The 25,702-nt window shown below is 38.3% G+C and overlaps 1 protein-coding gene and 1 long non-coding RNA gene across 2 annotated transcripts; both read right to left on the bottom strand.

Moving 5' to 3' along the window:
* Positions 1 to 546: 546 nt before the first annotated feature.
* LOC131737513 (uncharacterized) lies at positions 547 to 6,670 on the bottom strand. The gene is made up of 3 exons (XR_009329162.1): positions 5,958 to 6,670; positions 4,766 to 4,799; positions 547 to 581 (listed from the first exon to the last, which is right to left on the bottom strand). It is a non-coding gene; the product is annotated as an uncharacterized LOC131737513 (long non-coding RNA).
* A 6,315-nt stretch (positions 6,671 to 12,985) lies between these two features.
* On the bottom strand, positions 12,986 to 25,360 carry LOC117414580 (periodic tryptophan protein 1 homolog; the record flags this gene model as incomplete). Its single annotated transcript, XM_059027064.1, has 14 exons — positions 12,986 to 14,161; positions 14,531 to 14,636; positions 15,202 to 15,323; positions 15,775 to 15,865; positions 16,559 to 16,670; positions 16,773 to 16,834; positions 21,656 to 21,752; positions 22,099 to 22,172; positions 22,516 to 22,643; positions 23,700 to 23,796; positions 24,024 to 24,109; positions 24,238 to 24,416; positions 25,021 to 25,079; positions 25,238 to 25,360. Coding segments are annotated over 14 exons (1,446 nt in total), but the record flags the coding sequence as incomplete, so codon positions are not given.
* Between the last annotated feature and the right edge of the window lie 342 nt (positions 25,361 to 25,702).

Raw genomic sequence — 25,702 nt, 5'->3', positions numbered from 1 at the left:
ATTCAAACAGGTATGCCTTACGAAACGTAGCATTAACCAATTATGCAATTTATGAGTTTGGAATTTGTACCAGGATGAAGTTGTTTGGATATTGGACATTCGCAGTACACTGTATAATACTACAATTATAGTGCCAGCTTCAGCCGCTCCTACCAAAAAAAAAAAAAAACTAAATGCAGGAATGGTTTGTTATTTACATGGTATACTCTTTGTACCTTGCTAAACAAAAGAAAAAAATGGCCAGGGTACAATTATAAGTAAACGTGACCCGTGCCCATATAGCTATGCATGTAGCTAAATGCACAATGGACCCCAGGATTACTGAGACTACATGAGGTGTAGCTGTACTGTTGAATTTCAAACTAAAATAAAAGGTTAAATGTAACACATTTGTAGTGTTCTGTATTTTCGGTTTTTATCTTTTAAAAAAAAAAAAAAAAAAAAAAAAAAAAAACATATAAGAAAACAAACAAACATTTCTCTCAAACTGTAAATAAAACAGACAATATTCGAACATTAAAAACAAATTTCATGTATTTCAACTGTACCTTTCTTTTTTCCTCCGTGTCTGCCATCTCCACCTGTTAAGATAATAATTCAAAGAGATATGTCTTTCGGACACATAGCATTTAATGTAATTTTTGAAAGTTTGGAATTTTTTTTTCAAAATACCGTCCCAAAAAATTAAAATATATATTTTTTAAACGCGTTGACTGTCAGAAAAACCTGAAAACAGGGATTCAGAAATATTAAAACATAATAGGTTTAGTTTAAAGGAGTTTGTATGTGTAGAATAATGAAGGGTGTGGCTTTGTCGAAAATCTGAAACACATAACAATGGTCACTCTTTCTTTCAAAATGTATTACCATATTTGTTACACTGCCACCTTTTGACTAAGTAATGACTTCTGAGAGATATTCCAGTCTAACCAAAGCAATAATTATTGACAGGTTTGACTTGTATATATTTCACTATGCAAGTGCAATACTTATTGCAACAGTGTAACACAATAAAGAATACATCATTTTAAAAATATATGTACTTCTACTATCCTAAAATCTCTTAATTAAATCTCACAACACTATGAATGAATAAAGCTGCATCCACACTGGACACGAGCGGCGACAGCGAAGTCGCCAAATTTCAATCCAAACCAGACGCAACTTGGAAACGATCCAAAAGACTGGATATAAATATACTGAGCATCACTTATCACTTATATTTGAGCATCAAAAGAAAAGTATAATTTATATTTGAGCATCAAAAGTATAATTTATATTTGAGCATCAAAAGAAACGTATCACTTATATTTGGATAAAATTCACGAGATGTGATTGAAAAATGACAAACTCTGTTTTACAGCAAGTGCAGTGACTTTTTATTGTGCTGATTAACAACTGACATCACGAAGATGCTGCAAAATGATCTGTCGATCTTGGGCAGGTGTTGTGACTTGGTCTCTCAGTTCATGGCCTGTCATTGACAGAGTGTGTCTGGTTATACCATCTTGCCAGGTTTGAAATTGCTGGCTGTGAGCACCCAAGATGGCGAGCCACAGTACGCTGCCCTAGTCCAGCCTCCAACATGCTGTTTGCATGAAGGCGCTGCTCTCTTGACAGACGTGGCATATTGGTTTTTGTCAGTGATTTTCTTTATTGCTTTTAATCAAGCTTGCAATTCAACAGCTGAAATCACTCCACTCGTGTCATGGTCAAGGATGAATGATCGAGCGATTAAAAAGAAACCAAAAACATTTTGTCAATGTCCATCATTTATATACCTTATTTTTTTCTAAAATAAATGTGTTATAATAGTGATAAGTTTACTTTGATGCTCGGTATACATTGCCACGCCCATGCCTTCCTATTGAACATCAGAACATTGCTATCAGGGTACACTCTGTACTGGGTATTTTATGCTGAAAATGACAACGATAATAGGCGTTGAATGAAATGCATTTAGGTTAACCGATAAGTAATTAACACAATTTATCACGTCTGTTTGAAATCAAAATTAAGCGAAACAGAATCAGGCTTAGTCAAGATATGAAAGTAAAAACAAGTCACATTGTTTTGTAATTATCAGCTTTTTTTCTGAATTTAATTAAGAAAGAGAATCGGCTCAAAATAAGTTTAAAGAGACGTCAGGTGATAAAAAATAAAACCCGGAAACTTCAAGCCCTACCTTTTTACCTTACCAGGTGAAAAATGAACAAATAGCACCCCCTAGTGTCTGAATGTCAAAATGACCCTGATTCTTAAACTGCAACCACACTGCACTGCATCCGCGAGCGAAATCACCGAATGTCAATCCGACACGAGACGCCACTTGGAAACGATCCAAAAGACATCAAGGAAATAAATACATTGCCACGCACATGCATTCCTATTGAACATACTAGAGATGGGCTGTCCCATTACAAAACAGGTCTTGTTTTGATAAAATAAAGGAAATAAATACATTGCCACGCACATGCATTCCTATTGAACATACTAGAGATGGGCTGTCCCATTACAAAACAGGTCTTGTTTTGATAAAGTAAAGGAAATAAATATTGCTACGCACATCCATTCCTATTGAACATACTAGAGATGGGCTGCCCCATTACAAAACAGGTCTTGTTTTGATAAAATAAAGGAAATAAATACATTGCCACGCCCGTGCATTCTTATTGAGCATACTAGAGATGGGCTGTCCCATTACAAAGCAGGTCTTGTTTTGATAAAAGTTTACCACCCTGACCTCTAGCAATGCTGTTGTAAAAGTTGGACTTGTAAAATCTATAGATCAGAGTTATTGAACATCCTTATATATCCAACAGTTTAATTGTTATCATTATTATTAGTAGTAATTGTACAGATGTAGTCGTAGTTTTCTTTTTTATGTACAGTAGTACTTGTAGTCTGATTTGAAGCCCGGTACATCTGTCAGACGACAGCTGGACAATAGTAGTATAGTTGAACTGATATTTTCAACACAATTATTTTTTATTTATATATACAACTTACTGCAATGTCAAAACTGGATGGATATATAGGGAAGTTCAATAACTCTGATCTATAGATTTTACAATCCAACCTTTATTTTACAACGCAGTTGCCGGAGGTCAGGGTGGTAACCTTTTATCAAAACAAGACCTGTTTTGTAATGGGACAGCCCATCTCTAGTATGTTCAATATGAATGCATGTGCGTTGCATGTATTTATTTCCTTGATGTCTTTTGGATCGTTTCCAAGTGGCGTCTCGTGTCGGATTGACATTCGGTGATTTCGCTCGCGGATGCAGTGCAGTGTGGTTGCAGTTTAAGATCCAGGGTCATTTTGACATTCAGACACTAGGGGGTGCTATTTGTTCATTTTTCGCCTGGTAAGGTAAAAAGGTAGGGCTTGAAGTTTCCGGGTTTTATTTTTTATCACCTGACGTCCCTTTAAACTTATTTTGAGCCGATTCTCTTTCTTAATTAAATTCAGAAAAAAGCTGATAATTACAAAACAATGTGACTTGTTTTTACTTTCATATCTTGACTGAGCCTGATTCTGTTTCGCTTAATTTTGATTTCAAACAGACGTGATAAATTGTGTTAATTACTCATCGGTTAACCTAATTGCATTTCATTCTACGCCTATTATCGTTGTCATTTTCAGCATAAAATACCCAGTACAGAGTGTACTCTGATAGCAAGTCCATCATTTAAAATACCCTTGATTTGAATTGTAGCAAAGAAAAAAAAAACTTTACCCAATCTTTAATTCGTAGTTTTTGCTTTATTAAGTTACAGAGACAGTTTAGCAACGACTAATTAACATTTTGGAAAATAAAAACCGAAAAGTTCAAGCCCTAGTTATAGGTTACTAACTGGCTGTGGTTTCTGTTATTGCTTTGTTTTGTTAAAACATAAAACCAAAGTACACAACACAGAATGTCCACAAAATATCTAGAAACAGACCAATGTATCCTATTTTGTACAACTCATTTTATCAAATGCATACATATGGACTGTCTCAATTATATAAAAAAAATACTTTCATTTTTCCTTTTACTCGTCCACCTCACCACTAGCTTCACCTTGTTTATGTTGCTGAGAGGAGCCAGTTGCCTACCTACTGTCTAACTATGCCAACTATAGTAACTGCTGAAAATAGAGCACAACTACGTTGAGGGATCATTATCCTGTCTCCATGGCATACAGGATAATAAAACCTGATACAGGATAATAATTCAAACAGGTATGCCTTACGAAACGTAGCATTAACCAATTATGCAATTTATGAGTTTGGAATTTGTACCAGGATGAAGTTGTTTGGATATTGGACATTCGCAGTACACTGTATAATACTACAATTATAGTGCCAGCTTCAGCCGCTCCTACCAAAAAAAAAAAAAAACTAAATGCAGGAATGGTTTGTTATTTACATGGTATACTCTTTGTACCTTGCTAAACAAAAGAAAAAAATGGCCAGGGTACAATTATAAGTAAACGTGACCCGTGCCCATATAGCTATGCATGTAGCTAAATGCACAATGGACCCCAGGATTACTGAGACTACATGAGGTGTAGCTGTACTGTTGAATTTCAAACTAAAATAAAAGGTTAAATGTAACACATTTGTAGTGTTCTGTATTTTCGGTTTTTATCTTTTAAAAAAAAAAAAAAAAAAAAAAAAAAAAAACATATAAGAAAACAAACAAACATTTCTCTCAAACTGTAAATAAAACAGACAATATTCGAACATTAAAAACAAATTTCATGTATTTCAACTGTACCTTTCTTTTTTTCCTCCGTGTCTGCCATCTCCACCTGTTAAGATAATAATTCAAAGAGATATGTCTTTCGGACACATAGCATTTAATGTAATTTTTGAAAGTTTGGAATTTTTTTTTCAAAATACCGTCCCAAAGAATTAAAATATATATTTTTTAAACGCGTTGACTGTCAGAAAAACCTGAAAACAGGGATTCAGAAATATTAAAACATAATAGGTTTAGTTTAAAGGAGTTTGTATGTGTAGAATAATGAAGGGTGTGGCTTTGTCGAAAATAGGTAAACCGCAACCAAAACTCAGGGTGCCGCGGCTATCTGGAAATTCAACTTGTCTTAAAAATGTTTTACAATAAAATCCACTTAGAAAAATGTCTTTTGTTTTGTTTTGTTTTTTGTGCCGAATGTAATGTAGGTGAATTGTACAATTAATTAATATAATATTTAAATAATTATTATTATGATTAAAACGACAGGTGTCATTGTCTTTAAGATATGTAGTGATTTTACAGCTCTGTAAACTACTCAAACATAGGCTACTTAAATATTCTAGTGGACAAAAAGTTTTATTAGAAATATATTTATTTTGCAATTGATGATTACTTGGATAATCTTACATCGATTTAAAAACTGCTACTTTCACGAGTCGCACACAGTCTTCTGTGGACTCATAACACTAGGCTAACTGGATTCGTTAATCAACAGTATATCTGTCCCGCACTCCCTTTCTCTTCAAAGCCACTCAGCCACTTTTAGTTAGTAGAATTAATCAATCACAATATCAGAGAGTGACGTCGCAGAAAAGTTTTAAACTAAGAAAGTTGATAGATTAATGGTAGCCATGTCAGTCCAGTTAATAAGTACATAAGAAAGCGCAACTTATTAATTAAAACTTAATGATTACATTCATAGTTTACATTATCGATATCTGGTAGCAATTAATCATTTGGCCAATTATGAAAACATCAATAAGAATTGGAAATTAATAGATCTGGTTGAAAAACATCTGGATGGGTATGTTTTGCTGTTTTCCATTTTAGTGTAGTGGTACAGTACGGCTAACCACGAATACATAAGAGGAAGACCGAGAAATGTGAACCCTATTCTTAGCATTACCTACCATACACGTTAAGAATACAGGTTTAAAACATGCACAAATGTCATACAGCGACAAAACCCTTAAGAAGAAATACTTACAAATTCACCAGAAAATAAGATACAGCTCCTTTTCGTTTATTTCACCAGCAAAGTATGCTAATGTTTTTAAATGTCTAACTAAAATGAACTAAGCTAGGCTATACTATTAAATGAGGTAGTAGGCTTGACATTAAGTACATACCGTAACTATGATCTGATTGGCTATTAACGTCAATGTTTGTCACAGGTGTTAGTTACATTATGCATTTTACATACCGGTATTCTTTACTAGCTTCCTCATGCTTTGCATTTACAGCTGTGCCCTATCTTTTGTTTTGTTCCAGTTTCTATTTGCAAAAAAAAAACAAAAAAACAAAAAAAAACCACCTTCTTTACGTGAACACTGCCCAAGTTATTATTATTTGTTTATTTAGCAGACGCCTTTATCCAAGGCAACTTACAGAGACTAGGGTGTGTGAACTATGCATCACCTGCAGAGTCACTTACAAATACGTCCCACCCGAAAGACGGAGCACAAGGAGGTTAAGTGACTTGCTCACGGTTACACAACGAGTTAGTGACTCAGGTAGGATTTGAACCGGGGACCTCCTGGTTATAAGCCCTTTTCTTTAACCAGGGTACCACACCGCCTCTTATTTAAAATGCCTCAATGTTTTGTACCATCTTGTTTTGGAGGGCTTCATATTTTGGAGACCCATATGTAGGGAAGCACATTATCGAAACACAAAACACTGGTCACTTAAAACCGCAATATAGCGAGAGCCACTGAAGAAAAAAAAAATCACAAATACTATACAATCAAACGTTAGGTTACTTACCGTAACCCTGTTTCCCTGAAAGAGAAGATGACCACCAAACATTATGTATGGGATATTCCTGCCCTTGAGGTAGGTAATGCTGAGCTCTCTATATCAGAGCTGCTGAAGGCACCTTCCTGTGATGACGCACTCGGTCCTGCCCACTGAGGGTATAAAACCGTCACTCACCGGAAGATCACCCTCTTTTTCCATCGAACCCGTGAGGGCGACTGAAGCAACCTTGTGGTTGGTGGTTGTCTTCTCTTTCAGGGAACCAGGGTTACGGTAAGTAACCCAACTTTCCCTTTCCAGTGGAAGACGACCACAAAACATTATGTATGGGATAATGTATACCAGAGCCGTCGCAAGGGAGAAGGAATGGCAGCCTATGAGGGACGCACAAGCACTGCCTAACCCAGGGGTTAGCGGTGTGAACTTACACCCTCAAGGACCCTTGTGCATACAGAAGGCAAAGCAGGATCTACCACGTTAATGCGGTAGAACCCGGAGAAAGTATGCGGCGTAGCTCAGCTAGCTGCAGTACAAATATCAGACATTGAGGCATCCTTAAAAAGGGCCCAAGATGTAGCCAACCCTCTAGTTGAATGTGCTGCTACCCTACCAAGTGGGGCAAGCCAGCACCATTATACGCAGTCGAGACTGTGTCCACAGTCCAGTGGGACAGACTCTGCTTAGAGAGGGGCTGTCCTAGGGTCCGTGTTCCGTGACAGACAAAGAGCTGGTCAGATTGATGCAGCTCTCTTGTCCTAAGCATGTAACATCTCAATGCCCGTTCTGTGCAGAGAACATTCAATCTCTCATCCTCCGTTGAAGCAAACAGAGTTGGATGAAAAGACTCCAGTTCCACAGACTGGTTAATGTGGAAAGCTGTAATCACCTTGGGGAGGAAAGCGGGGTTGGTGCACAGCAACACTCTGCTTCCATCCTCCCACACATGCATGCAGGAGCTGTGCACAGACAGCGCCTGCAGCTCACTGATCCGCTTAACGGAGGTGATAGCTAAGAGGAAGGCTGTCTTCATAGACAGGTGCTTCAGCTCTATGGAGTTTAGGGCTCAAATGGGGCCTTTGTGAGAGCTTCTAGTACAAACTTAAGGCTCCATTCGGGGAGAACAGTCCTTCTAGGAGGGTGTAATCACCGTGCCTTTTAAGGAAATGGGTAGCCAAAAATGCGCACCCGGAGACATAGAATCTGGTTAGGTTAACCATACACATATACTTATAAGACAACAACATAAAGAAAAGTGCAGTTTTAAGTATTAGCTATGACCTTTAACCTCTGAGGTAAGCAACCATTTTGTTTCTGCTGATGTGGCACTATCAGCCATCTTTATATGCTGAGGTATCACTGGTGGCCATCTTTTATACACTGCTGACCAGCTACTACCAGCAACAAGGATTTTTGCACACAGGTATGAATAATACAAACTTTGGTTTTTTAATTATATTTTCTCTTTGCTTATGTTGTTCTCCAAGAATGGGGATACACTGCAGTGATTTGGGGAAAATGGGGAAAATGGTATGTAAAAATTCATTACTCATGCATATCACAAGCACACACACATTCATACATGATGGGAAGTAGGAAAGGTTCTTGGAGTCAACAAAAATACCTTGATACAAAAATAAATGAAAAAGCCACCCTGTCACAACCACCCTGTTTACAACCCTTGTATGGCTTGCCTGTTAAGTGTATTTCAATACTTGTGGCATTTTATGTAATTCCAGATCCCTGTATGCTAGCAGTTTATTTTCTGCAGCACTGAAGGCAAACATTGGAGAGGGTACGTGTCAAATGAAGATGCTGTATATTTAGGTTGAAAACAGAATGCTTTTTATTAAAGGTTCTTATTTATTGTAGGTGGTGAGAAGCCTAATCCAACTGAAGAGGGTGGGTCTAGGGTGCAGCTGCCACCAGCATCACAAGAACCAACAAGTAATGCATTTTCAAATTGTACACAGAGTCACTTGATCCTCATGTGCCAACATCCTCACATTCCTTGCACAACCTGGAGCTTAAAACTCCTAGAGGATCTACTTATGACAGTAATTGTCAAAACCAGTGTTGTGGATTGGAACTATGCAGTCTACACCAACCTGAGTCAGCTTCTTCATCACTGCGAAAACTACAGAGATTTTAACTGGCTTACATTTTGCACAACACAAAATGAGGTTTTCTGCTTTTATTGTCGCCAAGCAAGGCAGAAAGGAATGGCTAAATATACACTCCAAGGACAAGAAGCTTTCATGAACAGAGGCTTTGATAACTGGAAAAATGCTCTAGATGCTTTAAGAAAAATCCCATGTGCAGAGAGAATTCCTGTATGTACAACAGGCCTAGAAAGCTCCAAGTCTAGCAGCTCAGTTGTCAGCACAGCATGCTTAACAGCAAAAGAAACACCAAATGCTTTTCATGAAAGAATTGTCCACACTGAAGTTGCTTGCAAGACAAGGGCTTGCTATTAGAGGCCATATAGAAGCAAATGGCAATTTTCTACATGTACTGCAGTGAAGAGCTGAAGATGTACCTGGAATCAAAGAGTGGATTGAAGAGCACAAGTATGTCTCCCCAGAAATTGACAATGAATTAATTCATTTGATGGGAAATCAAGTACTGCGAGAGATGCTTTCAGAAATAAGAAATGCCAGATTCTATGCCATAATTGCAGATGAAACCATCTGATGGGAGATCTGAGTGGGAAGGGGAAGCTTGTTGTTAGTCTACGGTGAGTAGACTGTTTCTATAATGTACACGAAGATGCAGTTGGCTTTGTTGACCTAGAAAACAAGAACTCCGTGACCATCGTTAATGTTGTTAAAGACGTGCTTTTGCGTTGCAACGCAAAATGCTATCAGATTGTGTAGGGCAAGCTTATGATGGAGCAGCAAATATGAGTGGGCATGTGAATGGTGTTGCAACAAAAATAAAGTCAGAAAACACAATGGCTCTGTATGTGCACTGCATGACATACTGTTTGAATCTTTGCCTTCAGGATTGTGCCAGAACATCACCTATGCTCTAGATTTAGTCATGGAACTTTCAAGCTTGATTAAGCTTTCTCCAAACTGTCAGGCACTTTTTCAGCAGCTAAAAGAACAATTGGGATATTCAAACACTTCTAATATTAAGTCACTATGTACAACCAGGTGGACAGTGAGAGCACCTGCCGTTAATGCAGTACTGAAAAACTACAGAGTTCGTTGTGATGAACTTGACATTGTGAGAAGGGAGAATGGTCAACCACAGTGCAGTCTCCCCAGCGCATCAGCATGACAACCATCTGGATTGAGCTAAGTAGGGTACATCTCTGGGGTCTTCAAATGGGCACCTTCCACTGTGGCAAAGTGGTAGTGCAATGCGCAGGTGTAGAGGTGATGCCGTGCTCAAGATAATGACAAACAACAAAGTACTGGTGAAATGGTGGTTTATTTGTAATCCAAAGTCTGATGACAAAAGTAAATAATAATGAAGGACTGGCAATACACACTGATGTGTAATGCACAGTTATTTAACACAGGGTTCAGTCCCGAAATAATAAACAGGATATTAAACACACACAGAACACAAACACAGTCACAAGTCCAGAGTGAGTGCTGTCGTGCTCGTGGTGAAATACAATTTACTTGTGCACAGTGATGTGTTGTCCAGTATTTGTGCTGGCCTGTAGTGACAGCTCCGGATCGTGTTAGTCGTCTAATAAATAACAAACAGTACAATTAGACAAGAAACAAACACTAAACACACATGGTTATTTTACTTTCGTCCTTCAGCGTTTCTCTTAACCATAAACAACGGAACAGATCACCTAGCCACGTCTCCTTTTCTACTGTCAGTCACACCCCCTTGGTTAGCGAGTGCAATTGTTTCTCCTCCAATCCGCGGCTGCCACATCGCTTTCCCTCTGGAGTGATGACTTGGTGTACTTTAGCTCCACCACCTTTCTAGATGGCTGACTTCCACCTAACCCTTGGAACGAATTGTCTGACCATCCAGTCCGGGACACTCTATTCCCTTTACACCGCGTCCTACCACTGATTGATCGAAATGTCAGCAGATAAAGATTTAGAAAATAATATAGAGAAGGAACAGTATGGTTTGTTGTTAATAGCTCTGATACTGGCACAGATATCCCCTGTTCTGAGTCATGAAGGAGTAATGCGTAGTAGAGAACTTGCATGTTTATTTCGTTTTCAAATGCTGCTTTATTCAAAATGATATCCATAAACGTATCAATGATTAAGTTGTCTTTTCTCAAATATTCACTTGAAATGTTTTGACAAACAGATTTCCAGCCTCTAGTGCAGGGGTGTCCAATCCTGGTCTTTGTTCCAACTGTGCCCTAACTGCTGACATCAAGAAGTACTGTTTCCCCACAGACAGGTTCTTTGGAGATTTGAAATGGAATTTTTTGCATCCTGTAAATTTACATTTAGCTTGAGCCTTGAAAAAGAGGCATTTCCTTTTTCGTATTTTTTCTACAGTAACATGACTGTATGTGAATACAGGAACACATGTTTTACTCACCTTATATATATATAATATATATACAGACATGCTCAAATTTGTTGGTACCCTTACAGCTCATTGAAATAATGCTTCATTCCTCCTGAAAAGTGATGAAATTAAAAGCTATTTTATCATGTATACTTGCATGCCTTTGGTATGTCATAGAATAAAGCAAAGAAGCGGTGAAAAGAGATGAATTATTGCTTATTCTACAAAGATATTCTAAAATGGCCTGGACACATTTGTTGGTACCCCTTAGAAAAGATAATAAATAATTGGATTATAGTGATATTTCAAACTAATTAGTTTCTTTAATTAGTATCACACATGTCTCCAATCTTGTAATCAGTCATTCAGCCTATTTAAATGGAGAAAAGTAGTCACTGTGCTGTTTGGTATCATTGTGTGCACCACACTGAACATGGACCAGAGAAAGCAAAGGAGAGAGTTGTCTGAGGAGATCAGAAAGAAAATAATAGACAAGCATGGTAAAGGTAAAGGCTACAAGACCATCTCCAAGCAGCTTGATGTTCCTGTGACAACAGTTGCAAATATTATTAAGAAGTTTAAGGTCCATGGAACTGTAGCCAACCTCCCTGGGCGCGGCCGCAAGAGGAAAATCGACCCCAGATTGAACAGAAGGATAGTGCGAATGGTAGAAAAAGAAACAACGATAACTGCCAAAGAGATACAAGCTGAACTCCAAGGTGAAGGTACGTCAGTTTCTGATCGCACCATCCGTCACTTTTTGAGCGAAAGTGGGCTCCATGGAAGAAGACCTAGGAGGACTCCACTTTTGAAAGAAAAACATAAAAAAGCCAGACTGGAATTTGCTAAAATGCATATTGACAAGCCACAATCCTTCTGGGAGAATGTCCTTTGGACAGATGAGTCAAAACTGGAGCTTTTTGGCAAGTCACATCAGCTCTATGTTCACAGACGGAAAAATGAAGCTTTCAAAGAAAAGAACACCATACCTACAGTGAAACATGGAGGAGGCTCGGTTATGTTTTGGGGCTGCTTTGCTGCACCTGGCTCAGGGTGCCTTGAATCTGTGCAGGGCACAATGAAATCTCAAGACTATCAAGGCATTCTGGAGCGAAAAGTACTGCCCAGTGTCAGAAAGCTCTGTCTCAGTCGCAGGTCATGGGTCCTCCAACAGGATAATGACCCAAAACACACAGCTAAAAGCACCCAAGAATGGATAAGAACAAAACATTGGACTATTCTGAAGTGGCCTTCTATGAGTCCTGATCTGAATCCTATCGAACATCTATGGAAAGAGCTGAAACTTGCAGTCTGGAGAAGGCACCCATCAAACCTGAGACAGCTGGAGCAGTTTGCTCAGGAAGAGTGGCCCAAACTACCTGTTAACAGGTGCAGAAGTCTCATTGAGAGCTACAGAAAACGTTTGATTGCAGTGATTGCCTCTAAAGGTTGATATTAGGTTAACCGTCCCATCATTTTTGTCCATGCCATTTTCATTTGTTTTATTATTTACAATATTATGTTGAATAAAAAATCAAAAGCAAAGTCTGATTTCTATTAAATATGGAATAAACAATGGTGGATGCCAATTACTTTTGTCAGTTTCAAGTTATTTCAGAGAAAATTGTGCATTCTTCGTTTTTTGTGGAGGGGTACCAACAAATTTGAGCACGTCTGTGTGTGTATATATATATATATATATATATATATATATATATATATATATATATATTAAAGCTCCGGGTGGTTGTTTGTGTTCAATTCTGGTACAGTGCATGATTACAACATTTTTTTTAAGTTCATAAGCTTGTGCAGGAGTTTGGATTCACAAGTGGTAGTTTCGAGTTTAAAAACAACTTACAAGTTTCGCAAAATATAATTTTTGTTTTCTAAAACAACTTAATTTTTTTAAAACATAGCATAACATTAAGTTAAACCAGACAAGAAACACTAAACCCCTTTTCTACCGCATTTAAGTTGTAAGCTTACATAAATAAAAATCTATTGATTGACCCACAAAATAAGTATTAATAATAATAAAATACCAAAAATGATTTACAAGTAATTTTAGACAGTTTATTTTAGTTTGGCATTTCTCAGTGCAGTCAGGATGCAGACTGATTATTTCTCTCTGTCAACTCCATAGTTTTTGTGAACTCGATGAGCGCAGGTACACTAGATTTACCTTCCATGCTGCTGATGTTCTTCTCTCTGTCTCCATGTTGTCACGTGTTCCTCTCACTCATAAATAGGCAGGGCTTGTACGCATCAAAAGAAGGGCTGTGGTTATTGAAAACAAAACTGATCATGTAATTTATCATAAAGACTATGACTCAAGTCAAGTGGAGACTTTTGGGCCGGGACTCGAGTCGAGTCTTTTGAGCAGAATCTCGAGTCTTTTCTTGCAGGGACTCGAGTCCACTCATTTAATGACAATTTGACGACAATGACTCAAGTCCAGTCCAACTCGAGTAATTACAACTCTGCATCTTCCATACCATATAAATACATGTATAACTTATCAAATCAGGTAAAATAACACCTTTTACCCGATAAAAGTTGCCCTAATTAAAACAGTTTAAAAGCAAACAGCCAAAAAGACGATTCTGTAGCATCTTCTGCAAAATACAGTTGTTTATTTTGTCAATGTCAAATCAAATGCTGTAGCACGGACTGTACTAACTGGTGAACTGTAGCTGTTTCTATAGCAATGCTATATCCAATGGCAGCTTTAATGTTTTAACCTTGGATCCATTGTGGAAGGTTTTTTTCATATATTTTTTTCTGTCTTCATTGTTAGGTTCTAACTTGTGTGGCACAGCTACGACTCCATTGCATTCTCAGTACTGCTGGTGGCTTGTGTGGTACTGCCTGTTGCCTCCAGTGGTGTGCCAACCACTAACCGTTCTCGACTTCCAAATGTTGCATTCACTGTAAAGAGAAGCAAAATAATGTTACCATTCCAGCAAAATATGGGCAAGACTTTGTTGTGTGCTTAACATTGCGTTCTATTTAAATTAGCCATGTGATTCTCAGAATGTTCTGTACCCTACCATAGGCACTTGCACACATTATTTTCCTCTCCTGAAAATGTGAATTATGTACAGCTGAGCAATAAATGTGAAGTACTGCTTAAATCCTAATGGTTGGATAAATGGTTTTATTTCCCAGCTCGCCGTTAAGATGCTGCTGTTCATGTTATTGCAGCTGGTTTACACATGGCAGCCTTACCACAGAACATTAAAAGAGGTTTGTTTTCTGTATGAACAATGGCATGTATAGTCTTATTATATAACATACCTGCAGCTACATCACTAATATCCCAAACGCGTAATCCTTCCTTTTGCCCACCAAACGCATAGACAAAGGGTAGGTCTGGACAGCAAGAGGCACAGAACAGTACTCCCTGTGGATGAAATGAACAGATTTCAATAGAGAGTGGATGTGTCAAACTAGTGTTCACTTTCACTGAATTCAGATTGGATATATCATCCATAAACATTAAACACTCAATAGGGCTGAATTTAGAAATTCTAAAAAGAAAGTCTATGACAAATGTTTCGACTAGAAGTCTTTTTCAGTGCTTAAGACATACCCATCTGTGGATATTTGAGATAATAAAATCTAATAAATAAGTGTCCCTTTATCATTGTGTGGAAGATCTTTTTGTTCTTTTCTTGTTTTACTACTTTCAAGGACCGCCTCTAACATTAGGTTTAAGATGTTGCTTCCTGGAACCTAATTCCATCTTGTGATATAGGTCAGACTGCAGCTAAGTCAAAAGAATCAGTCTACAGTAATCCTTCAATAGTGTTATTTAAAACCAAAATGGGAGGCCAACATTTATGGTACTGATGCCAATATGAGGTAATACATTATTTGTAAAGGAATGACAATTACATCTTTAAAATGACAATAAATAGTACAATATATTGAAATAAAAGGTGCATGCGTAGATCAGCGGGACTCACCATTTTCATATCTCTGGAGTGGATGAGACTAGGCTTGTTTCCAAGAATATCCCAGATCTTCACATGCTTATCTGAAGAGGATGTGACTAGGCACCCCTTTATCTGACTACTCAGGTCTAATCCTGTAAAACGAAGAACAAAAGCACAGTGCTGTTTAATAGTGCTAAACTGAACTGTATTTAAGATACACTAGTGCCTGGTTTATAGAGGCAGTGTAAACCAATGCTGCATGCCTAAGTTTTAGCTTAAGTTGGCAAGGTTTGATTGTTTTACATGAATAATGTATTGAACAGACAAGAAAATATTATGGTCTTTATTACATTAATCTATTTTATATAGAAGAAATTGAGATAGGTGAATAGCTTTATGACTCAGTGGAATGCACAATTAGTGAAAATTGTCTTGCCTTGTCTCATTGTTTTCAATTATTCAACTATTTTCATTTTCAAAGGAAGACATATTTGCTCAGTACTTTATTGTTTTTTGGCTGTGGTAGTGAATTAACTGCTTTGTTTACCGTTAGGGGTTTTATACAAGTAGTTTTAATCTGCAATAAACTACAAATAAGCATACCTGATACTTCGCCGTCATGAGCTTTGAGTGTCAAGACAGGCTTATTTGACCGTGCATCTAAACAACACACAAAACCATCTTCTGTGCTGGCCTGAAAAATACATTTAACAATGGCAATGACTTAATTCAAATGGTTGTTTAAGTTAAAGGATAACCAAGCTTTGTTACCAGTTCTTGGTTTGGAGTTAGTGCTAACGTTTTCCAATATATTTCTTCTTATCTCTGTGTCAAAAGCCTGTCTTCCATTAGAACCAACTGAAACATACAGTATAGGCTTCTCTTGATAAACAACAACTTTCAATGGCAAACAGCAAAAAGCTCTGTTTATGGGCCAAAGCTTTAAGAACTGAAGTGGTCATTGCACATAGAGGTATGCCTGGGTTTGCCTATCTGGGTATCTATTTTTTAACAGCAATTGTGACTGAATGGTCATCTTTATGTGTTTACATTTTCTTTTCTATAGGTGTTTAAATGTTATTTTACAACAGAGCTTGAGGGCTATAGTATATTCCTTAAAATGACAGTATGTAAATGGAAACCATTCAGGTATTCTGGTATTTTTAAAGATGGTTACCCACTTCCAAATGTTCTACCTGTGCCTACATCCAATTACAAGTGTCTGTTTAAAAGGTATATTGCCAGTTTGATTTATTGAAATCAGAGTAGAACAAACACATAGAAAGACACCTGGATGGCATAGTCCAGTACCAGTATTGTAGCTGTACCTAAAAAAACACAATACTGTTTGAATAAAATGATAAGTTCCAGTGCTTGACAAGCTTACCAAGAAATGACACGGAGAGAAATGGTTCCAGATTACTCGCTCAACCTGACCACTAAATCTCCATATCCAGTGGTTGTCTTGTGGACTTCTACAATCGTAAAGAATCGCAGACCTGGAAAAAGGGTAAAAAATAATCTTGAATTGGCATGAAAACCACTCGCAAGAAAATGTTAGGTCTTCAGTATATTGCATTTGATGCTTAAATGTTGCTTACTTGTCAAAAGATCCAGAAATTAGTGACTGTGCTTCAAATGGATGAAACTTCAAAGCCAGAACCTGAAAAAAAGAAGTCAATATGTATGCTGACATGACAGAACTATGGGTAAGTGTTCAGCAGACTGGGTTGTGAAAAAATTTAACAAAAAAAAAAAAAAATCATGACTAGATTCACATTACCAATTCTTCTTTGTAAGATTAAAACACCTTAGGTGTCACATTCAGCTTTGCGGTGAACTACATGCTACATTGGCAGGCTAACCACTGTTTTTTTTTTTTTTTTTTTTTTGTTTAATGCCTCCTTAATGTACCTGCACATCATATAATATACGGATAGACGCATGGGCCGCTTCAAAGGGTTAAAAGGGCTCGGAGGTTATAATTTGGTAGCTCCTCCTCTGCTTCTGAAGTTCCTATCTGTTCAGCTCCCAGTCATATCAACACAGGCTAATGAAGCTTGACTCATCTATGGAGCAAAGGATGTGAATATAGCATGTTGGGAGGCTGAGAGGGCTCTGCTTCCACCAGTCAAACTGACCTGAGAGCTCACTTGCCTGGGGGGAAACCTGCAACATCTGCTCCAAGTCACTTCATTACAGCAGGTAGGGATCTGCTTGACTCATCATTTTTTTATATCCACATTTCTATCTGCAGTATTGCAAGGCACTGTTACAGTATGATATTTACAAACAAAAAAAGGGGGATTGCATCAATCTGACAGTGTTGAAGGCTACTAAGTAAAATTATAAGTAACATATTCATCATATACCAAAAATATACTTAAAAAGGTAACCTTTTTAGTATTCCTGATACTGGCACATTGTTCTGATAATTAATTATAACATATTATTTTCACAGCTACCAACAATACCTACCTATTTCATGTATTTACTGTACATCTAGGTTATCTTGATTTTCCACCACTATCTTTATGTTTCAGTTTTATTTGCTTGTAGTAACAATACAGACAATCACATTTTTGCTTCTGTTGTGATTAAATCTCAGAAGCTGGCAAACTCTGCCCTTGCAACCCTTCACATAGCTGCTTGTGTTATTGCAGATCACATGAAGAGTTGTACAGGGCAGCATTACACAAGTACCTGGAGGTCAGCTGAAGGTGCGGTACAGTTTAACCTCACCATGATACGCAGGCTCATTATCTCAACCTACAGAAATATAGCTAAAAATCGTTACAAGAAATGGATTAACAAAGCAACATAGCCAACAGTCATGTTCAGTTTGACACTAAAATAAAATGAATTGGTGTCAACTTTGTATATTCCTCTGCAGATAAACCTGTGTCCTCTTTGTCATAGAGCAGACCATTTTGTCAATAGTTTGTTCATGTTACTCAAAAGTACTTTTATCTGTAAGGACATAAGCTTCCATAAATCTTTCCAGTAACACCAACATCAATAACTGATCATCACTCTGAAATACCAAGGTATCTCCTGGGTCAAGTAAACAGACACAGGAAAGCCTGGAAATGATGGGAACCTTAAGAAAAATGTACAACACCCTGATCCAATAACAAAACTTCTCATTTTGGTTTGGGTCAATAAAAACACTATGCAAGTTCACAGTAAATGATTTGGAACCTGGTGAACGGATTCCAGCCTTTTACACAACACATTCTTAGGATCACACAGAACATACTGTACTGTCTAATGCACCTAATAAAAGCAATACATAAATTAACCAAAGACTACTACATATTCTGTGTTTATTTTCCCCTGCTGCTGGTGCCGTTTACTGCATCTTGTTGCAAAAGAGGTACAGGACACACCCCAATTCCCATCTTTCACACTGGGCAGCAGTGTGGTGTAGTGGTTAGGGCTCTGGACTCTTGACCAGAGGGTCGTGGGTTCAATCCCAGGTGGGGGACACTGCTGTTGTACCCTTGAGCAAGGTACTTTACCTAGATTGCTCCAGTAAAAACCCAACTGTATAAATGGCCAATTGTATGTAAAAATAATGTGAAATAATGTATAATGTGATAACAATTGGAAGTCGCCCTGGATAAGGGCGTCTGCTAAGAAATAAATAATAATAATAATAATAATAATAATAATAATAATAATAATAATAATAATAATAATAAGAGGTGAGTCTTAAGGAGGGGCCTGAATGTGGTCAGGGACTGGGCGGTCCTGACATCTGTAGGAAGGTCATTCCACCACTGCGGAGCGAGAGTGGAGAAGGAGCGGGCTCTGGAGGCAGGGGAGCGTAGAGGAGGTAGAGCCAGTCTTCTAGTGCAGGCGGAGCGGAGAAGTCGCGTGGGGGTGTAGGGAGAGATGAGGGTCTGGAGGTAGCTGGGTGCAGTCTGGTCAAGGCATCTGTAGGCTAGTACAAGAGTCTTGAATTGGATACGAGCGGTGATCGGGAGCCAGTAGAGTGAGCGGAGTAGTTGAGTTGCGTGGGAGAAGCGAGGCAGAGAGAACACCAAGGCCTGGACCAGGAGCTGGGTTTGTGTAGTTGGTGAGGAAGGGTCGGATTTTTCGAATGTTGCTCAGGAAGAATCGGCAAGTGCGTGCCAGAGTGGAGATGTGCTGGGAATAAGACAGACAGGGGTCCAGGGTGACTCTGAGGTTCTTAGCAGAGAAAGAGGGAGAGAGTGTGGTAGACTCCAGAGGAACAGAGATAGAGAGGTCAGAGGAGGGGGAGGAGGAGGGAAAGAAAAGGAGGTCAGATTTAGAGAGGTTGAGTTTGAGTTGATTCGAGTGCATCCAGGAGGAAATAGCAGACAGACAGGTAGCGATACGGGAGAAGATGGTGGAGTCAGAGGTGGGGAAGAGCATCATCAGCATAGAAATGGTATGAGAAACCATAGGATGCGATGAGGGGGCCCAGGGAGCGGGTGTAAAGAGAACAGGAGAGGACCCAAGACTGACCCTTGGGGGACTCCTGTTAAGAGAGGGTGAGGTGTGGAGGTTGCTCCACGCCAGGTTACCTGGTAAGTGCGGTTGGAGAGGTAGGAGGAGAACCAGGCCAGAGCAGTGCCAGAGATCCCCAGGTCAGCGAGAGATGATAGTAGAATAGAGTGATCAACAGTGTCAAAGGCAGCAGAGAAGTTGAGGAGAATTAGGACAGAGAGAGAGGCAGCTCGGGCACACTTAAGTGAGTTGGTGACAGACACGAGGGCGGTTTCAGTGGAGTGAGCAGAGGGTCGAGCAGAGAGTGGTTGGACAGGAAAGCAGAGAGCTGGCGCTGTACAGTCCGCTCGAGGACTGTACAGCTCGAGGGTTTTGGAGAGGAAGGGTAGGAGGGAGACAGGACTGTAGCTCTGGAGGGGGAGGGGTAGCTAGAGGGTTTTATTTGTTTTGTATTTGTAAAGGTAGCTTAAAGGAAATATTGTTTTTCAAAGTTAAATATACATTGAGATCAAGTTTCCAGAGTAAAGTTGTGTCTGTCAGATGCAGTGGTATTTGAACAATTGATTTCTGTGAGCTATAGTAAATTTGCATGATGTAAATTTGCATGATGCAAACTTGCCTTAACATCAAGTTAGAATTGTTCTGTCTGAACAAATAAGCTAAATATATTACAAAACTGAAGTGCAGGCATGTAGAATGTAAGATTTGTTTCTCCATTAGTTTAGACATTGCATATTACAGCATTTCTTTTTATATTAGTTTGAGTGTTATCCCTTAACTATTGGTATGCATCTTTATAGTAAAATACATATTTTATAAGACATATAAAAAAAATTAATCTCTTAACCAGAACAGCACTATATGGTATTGAACAGGATGAGACAAAACATTTGAAGGATACTCAGGATTGGATAAGTTGGTTGTGTTTTGCCAACCAGAAAGACCATTCCTTGCTTTTGTAGTGAAAAAAATCAATTAAAAATCAATTAAAAAGTTAAATGGAGTCCATCCGTGTGTAATAAAAGTGGTTCACATGATTTCAGATTAAATACACCTGTCTCTGCAAGGTCCCACAGTTTGCTAGTGCATTCAAAGCAAAGATACTACCATGAAGACCAAGGAGCTTTCAAAACAACTCTGGGATAAAGTTGTGGAAAGGCACAGATCAGGCGAGGGGTATGAAAATAAAAGGTCGATCATTAAGAAGTGGAAGGTATACGGCACCACCCAGAATCTGCTTAGTGCAGACCGTCCTCCCAAACTGCACAGCCGGGTAAGAAGGGCATTGGTCAGAGAAGCCAGCAAGAGGCCAATGACAACTCTGAAAGACCTACAGCGTTCCATGGCTGAGATGGAAGAAACTGTCCATGTGTCAGCAATAACTCAGGTACTCCACAAATCTGGCCTTGAACAATTTTGCCAAGAAGAATGGGTGAATATTGCATAGTCCAGATGTGCAAACCTGGTAGAGACTTACCCCAAAAGGTGTAATTGCTGCCAAAGGTGGTTCTACCAAGTACTGGTGAATACTTATCTAACCAAGACATTTCAGTTTTTTTTATTTTTCATTAACTGTTTCACAATAAAAATTGTCTTGCCTCTTCAAAGTGTTAAGTAGGTTGTGTAAATCAAAGGAAAAAAATCCAATGGAAATGCATCAAGATTTCAGGTTGTAACACAAACTGTGAAAATGTCCAAGGGGGGTGAATACTTACTATAGGCACTGTACATACACACATAAACCTATTATATTCCTTTAAGTAATTTGTTCAACAGAAGATTGCAGTGATGTGTGTGTGGTACTGAATCCATGCACGCTGTGAATAATATTACAGTATCATACCTTACAAGTAGACACACACTCCACTGTGCTGGACACCTTCCATCTATTTTATAGTATAATCCCATAGAAAATCCTGAACTGCCTCTTAGCCTTCTGAGCATTTACCAGGCAAATCAATTGTATGTTTTTTAAATCGCCCTCATTTAAGGTACAGTTCCACCTTACCTTGTCTGTGTGTAATGTGAGAGTTGAGGCTGGCTTGCCCTGTGCCATGTCCCAAAGAATTACTGTGTTGTCAGCAGATGCGCTGGCCAAAACATTCCTAAGGGAGAACAAACAAAAAGAAAAAAAGAAAATGCCTGAATAGGTTCTCAGATACTTTGCAGTGCCATAGAAACATTGACTGCAGGGCATCTATGTCCAACAGACTCCAATATGTGAAACGTATCATCCATCTCACACAACCCGACATGAGAATGCAGTACTGTATACCTCTCAATATCATAGGGTCATACTTCAATTTATAAAACAGAGGTGTAGGCCGACAGCATTGCTGACATCTGGGATGCAAGCCATTTAGAATCTCACAGAAAACAAACTTCAAAAAAGATATTCAATTAAAATACAGTATATAAAAAAGATACTACAACAGTCACCCTCATTCTTACCTAACCAGTTTGTTCCATGACAAATCCAGCACAGCATCTGAATGTCCTTCGACTGCACTCTCTGCAGCAGCACCCTGAAATAGAAAACAGAGTATTTACAACCCGTTTCAAAGTTAATATGGAGCTGTAAATGCCCCCAGTAACTAATCTCCATCAGGTTTGCGAATTAAGATCCCCGAGTGGTATAAGCATGTACAGCACTTATAGAGAGAGAGAGAGAGACAGGGCTGAAGCATTTGTCTATCAAAGCCTACAACCTGTATATTTCCTGTTGTTTTCCACCCAGGCAACAATCCTCAAAGAAGACCCAGAATACACACTTTCACCATGGGCACTGGTCCAAGTTTCTAATGATTTTTCAGAAGATTTCTCCACAACTTCGTACCAGTAATTTCTCAATCTACTGGAGTAACCCACCTTCTTGCTCTTCTTTTTCTTTGTTATTTTTTTACTGCCAAGAGAGAAGACCGGCTCAAGGCAATCCACCACATCCAAGCCCCACACGTCTACCACTGGGGTCATGTTACCAACAGCAACATAATTTCCTGAATGAGTTGGAGGAAAGAAACACATTGTAGGAAATAATAATCCAAAACTACAAGGGGATACATTATTGTGGTTTAATGCTCGTCGCCATTGCCATTAACAGCATGGGGCACTGCAACATCTTTTTTTTTTGCAGTCAATTCCTTCTTGGGGGTTAGGGTCAAAATTCAGCCACTCTACACACAAGGGGTATGCAGGTAAGAGAATGTCATGGTGCACATAAAAGGAGTCCTCTTCATTATTATACACTATAGAGAAAAACAACAAGAAACTTGGTTTACTCCATGAAAGCATGTTGATACACTTATTATGATTAAACTATAACCCTGGCATACTGTAAACTTTACTATGCATACAGACAATACCACCCATAATCAAATTGAAGGGCCACTTTATCTAGATTAAAATATAATTACTTTCTTCTGATTTTTTTTTTTGAGATTTTATAAATACAAAAAACGGCTTTCTCTTAATGTTTGAGTTTAAAGAAGTTTGTCAGTGACTAACTGTACATCCCGTACCTTGGCTGCAAATACAAGAGTTATCAATATATTGAAATCACCATTTAAAAACATACATTTAGCATATAAAAAGCAGGGATGGGAATAAGACTCCTAGTGCATAGCAGTTTAATCCATTATTGGTTTTATTGTGAGTTTAAAAGACACACCTGAGCTTGTTATCTGTACACTGAGGCTAATCATGCTTGTAGTAAAACCTGGAATGGGTGAAATTGCTCTGCAATAGGAGTCTTATTTCCATCCCTGAGAAAGAGATTCTGCCAGATTCTGATACACTTATTGTAAGAATAATAAACCACTTAAAGGGGAGGAGTAACTATGAATGGCATTTGAGGATTTTTCATCACAACTGGACAAGTGGTTCTCTAGACTTAAATGACAGACACAATCAATAAAGAATATCTATAGCATGTTTAATCACAATTGAATATGTGTCTCTTATCTGGATGTACATTTGCTACAATACTGTAGGTAAAAGGAAAATTACATTTCAGAAGTTCACTTTTACAGGAACACAAGAACAGTAGGACAAACCATGTATCTCCAAATTACAGCAATCCTTCTCAGCTCTGCCTGCAACAACCAGGTTGTCATTTGATTTAATCTGAAAATCCTCCCGCTCATACTGATCCTTTAAAAAGATAAAAGCAGTTCATAAATCCACAAGATATAACACCCACAGTTAGCGGTCACATACACTTAACAATTCAGCGTCTCATCTAAAAAGGTTCTCAGCAGCATTTACAGCATCCAAAAAATAAACACCAATTTCTAAAGTTCCTGCACAACACAATTAACAGTTACTTTAAGGAATTCAAGGTGGAATTTATGTTAAACATTTAAGTCACCCATACTTACAGTATCCTTAATGGTAACATAAGGGTCCTCTTCATTATTTCCATGGACTGCGAGGCCTACTAGGCTGTCTCCTAGATTTGTTGCTTCTAGTAAAAAAGAAATGGATGAAAATTGGACCTTTAGGATCTCTGGGACTATTTATTTCACCACAGGACTATTAGGATATAAAAGGCAGCATTTACATAATACATTTTTTAAAAAGACTCAAACTAACCCGTGTCTTCCTCATCATATTTATCAAGCCCATATTCTGCTAGTTCATCTTTATCCAGTCTCTCATCATCAGTCTCATCTTGTTCCTGTGGAGCCTCTGTCTCGTCACTCAGTTCTTGTGCACTGGCGACCCCCTCATCGTCACCGTCATCTAACGCTTCACCATCTTCAGTTTCATCTCTGAAAACAAGGAACACATTGAAATCTTCAAAGATTCTCTGCATATCTGCTGTGTTGCAAAGAAAAACACAATACGTGGTTATAATGGTCTTTACTGGAAATATAATGTGCTAAAATTACCTTATCCTACATTTATAATGCCATCATTAAATATTTCATATATCTCAAACACAATCCCCTTTAAAATGTATTTCTGTTATCAGAGCTAGGACAGTAATTGTTAATCTGCTGCAAGTAGATGGAGTACTGTATGTCACATGGCATAGTGGCAAACAAGTTTCAAGAGGTGCGGTTTGAACGTTTCTGTCTCAAACTATTCAAAACTACAGTTGAGGATCAAACAGACTGGACTGTAATCAGGTTTGAGTGCACATGCTGCTAACCTACATACAGAGAATGTAACAAGTAAGACACCAACAAGGAATCACATCACATTAATTTGTGGCCATCAAAAATAATATGCTAGAACTAAACTCCTTAGTCATAATAGAAAAGGTACTGTATAAAACGAGCTGTTCTCGACTCAGGAAATCTGAGCCAGCACAGGGAAATAAATAAGGAATGTCAGGAAATTCAGATAAGGTTTTATGTAAGCTTATCTTACTCCATGTGTTCTTTCGCTTCACTGATGAGACGCTGTAAATCATCTTTACTTAGTTCAACCTGTTAAAGAAAAAATAGAATTTATCCAACACAGGACGCAGACTGCAATATATTATTTATGATGTGTCGGGCATGGAATATAGTAAACATATACACAATTTAGCACAACAATATTAACTGGGCGTTTATATTATAACAGTTACAGTAACAAAACTTACCTTGTCAGGTGTTTTAGCAACTCCTTGCTTTACCCATCCAACACAAGTGATCTGACAGCTCACTGCAGATTTATTTTTTAATTTTACACTGATTATAAAATACCACAGAATTTGCTGTGTGGTTTATGTTTATCAGTGCTTTCCTTTGAAATTTAGATGACATTTATATTTTCTTCATATATGAACCCACTCTTAAAAACCCCTCATACACACTTGGCAGATTTTCACATACGTAAACTGGACATGTAGTAGGGCTATGCCAGCTGTTCTGTGCAGGCGCGTCCACTTATGACGGATTTAGCTGTCCTACGTACTGCCTGACTGTTCAAAATAGACTTCCCGGTAAATTAGCACTGAATAGACGAATCTTAAAAATAGCGCTTCCCCTCAAAGTGAGCTACCCTGTGTTTTGACTGAGGTTTGACAGGTTTTAACCCATTAAACCCCAGGTAGCTCATTTGGAGG

This window comes from Acipenser ruthenus, chromosome 7, assembly GCF_902713425.1.
Source record: "Acipenser ruthenus chromosome 7, fAciRut3.2 maternal haplotype, whole genome shotgun sequence".
Taxonomy (NCBI): Eukaryota; Metazoa; Chordata; class Actinopteri; order Acipenseriformes; family Acipenseridae; genus Acipenser; species Acipenser ruthenus.
Note: the sequence above shows the minus strand (reverse complement) of the source record. Positions and strands in the feature narration are given on the sequence as shown.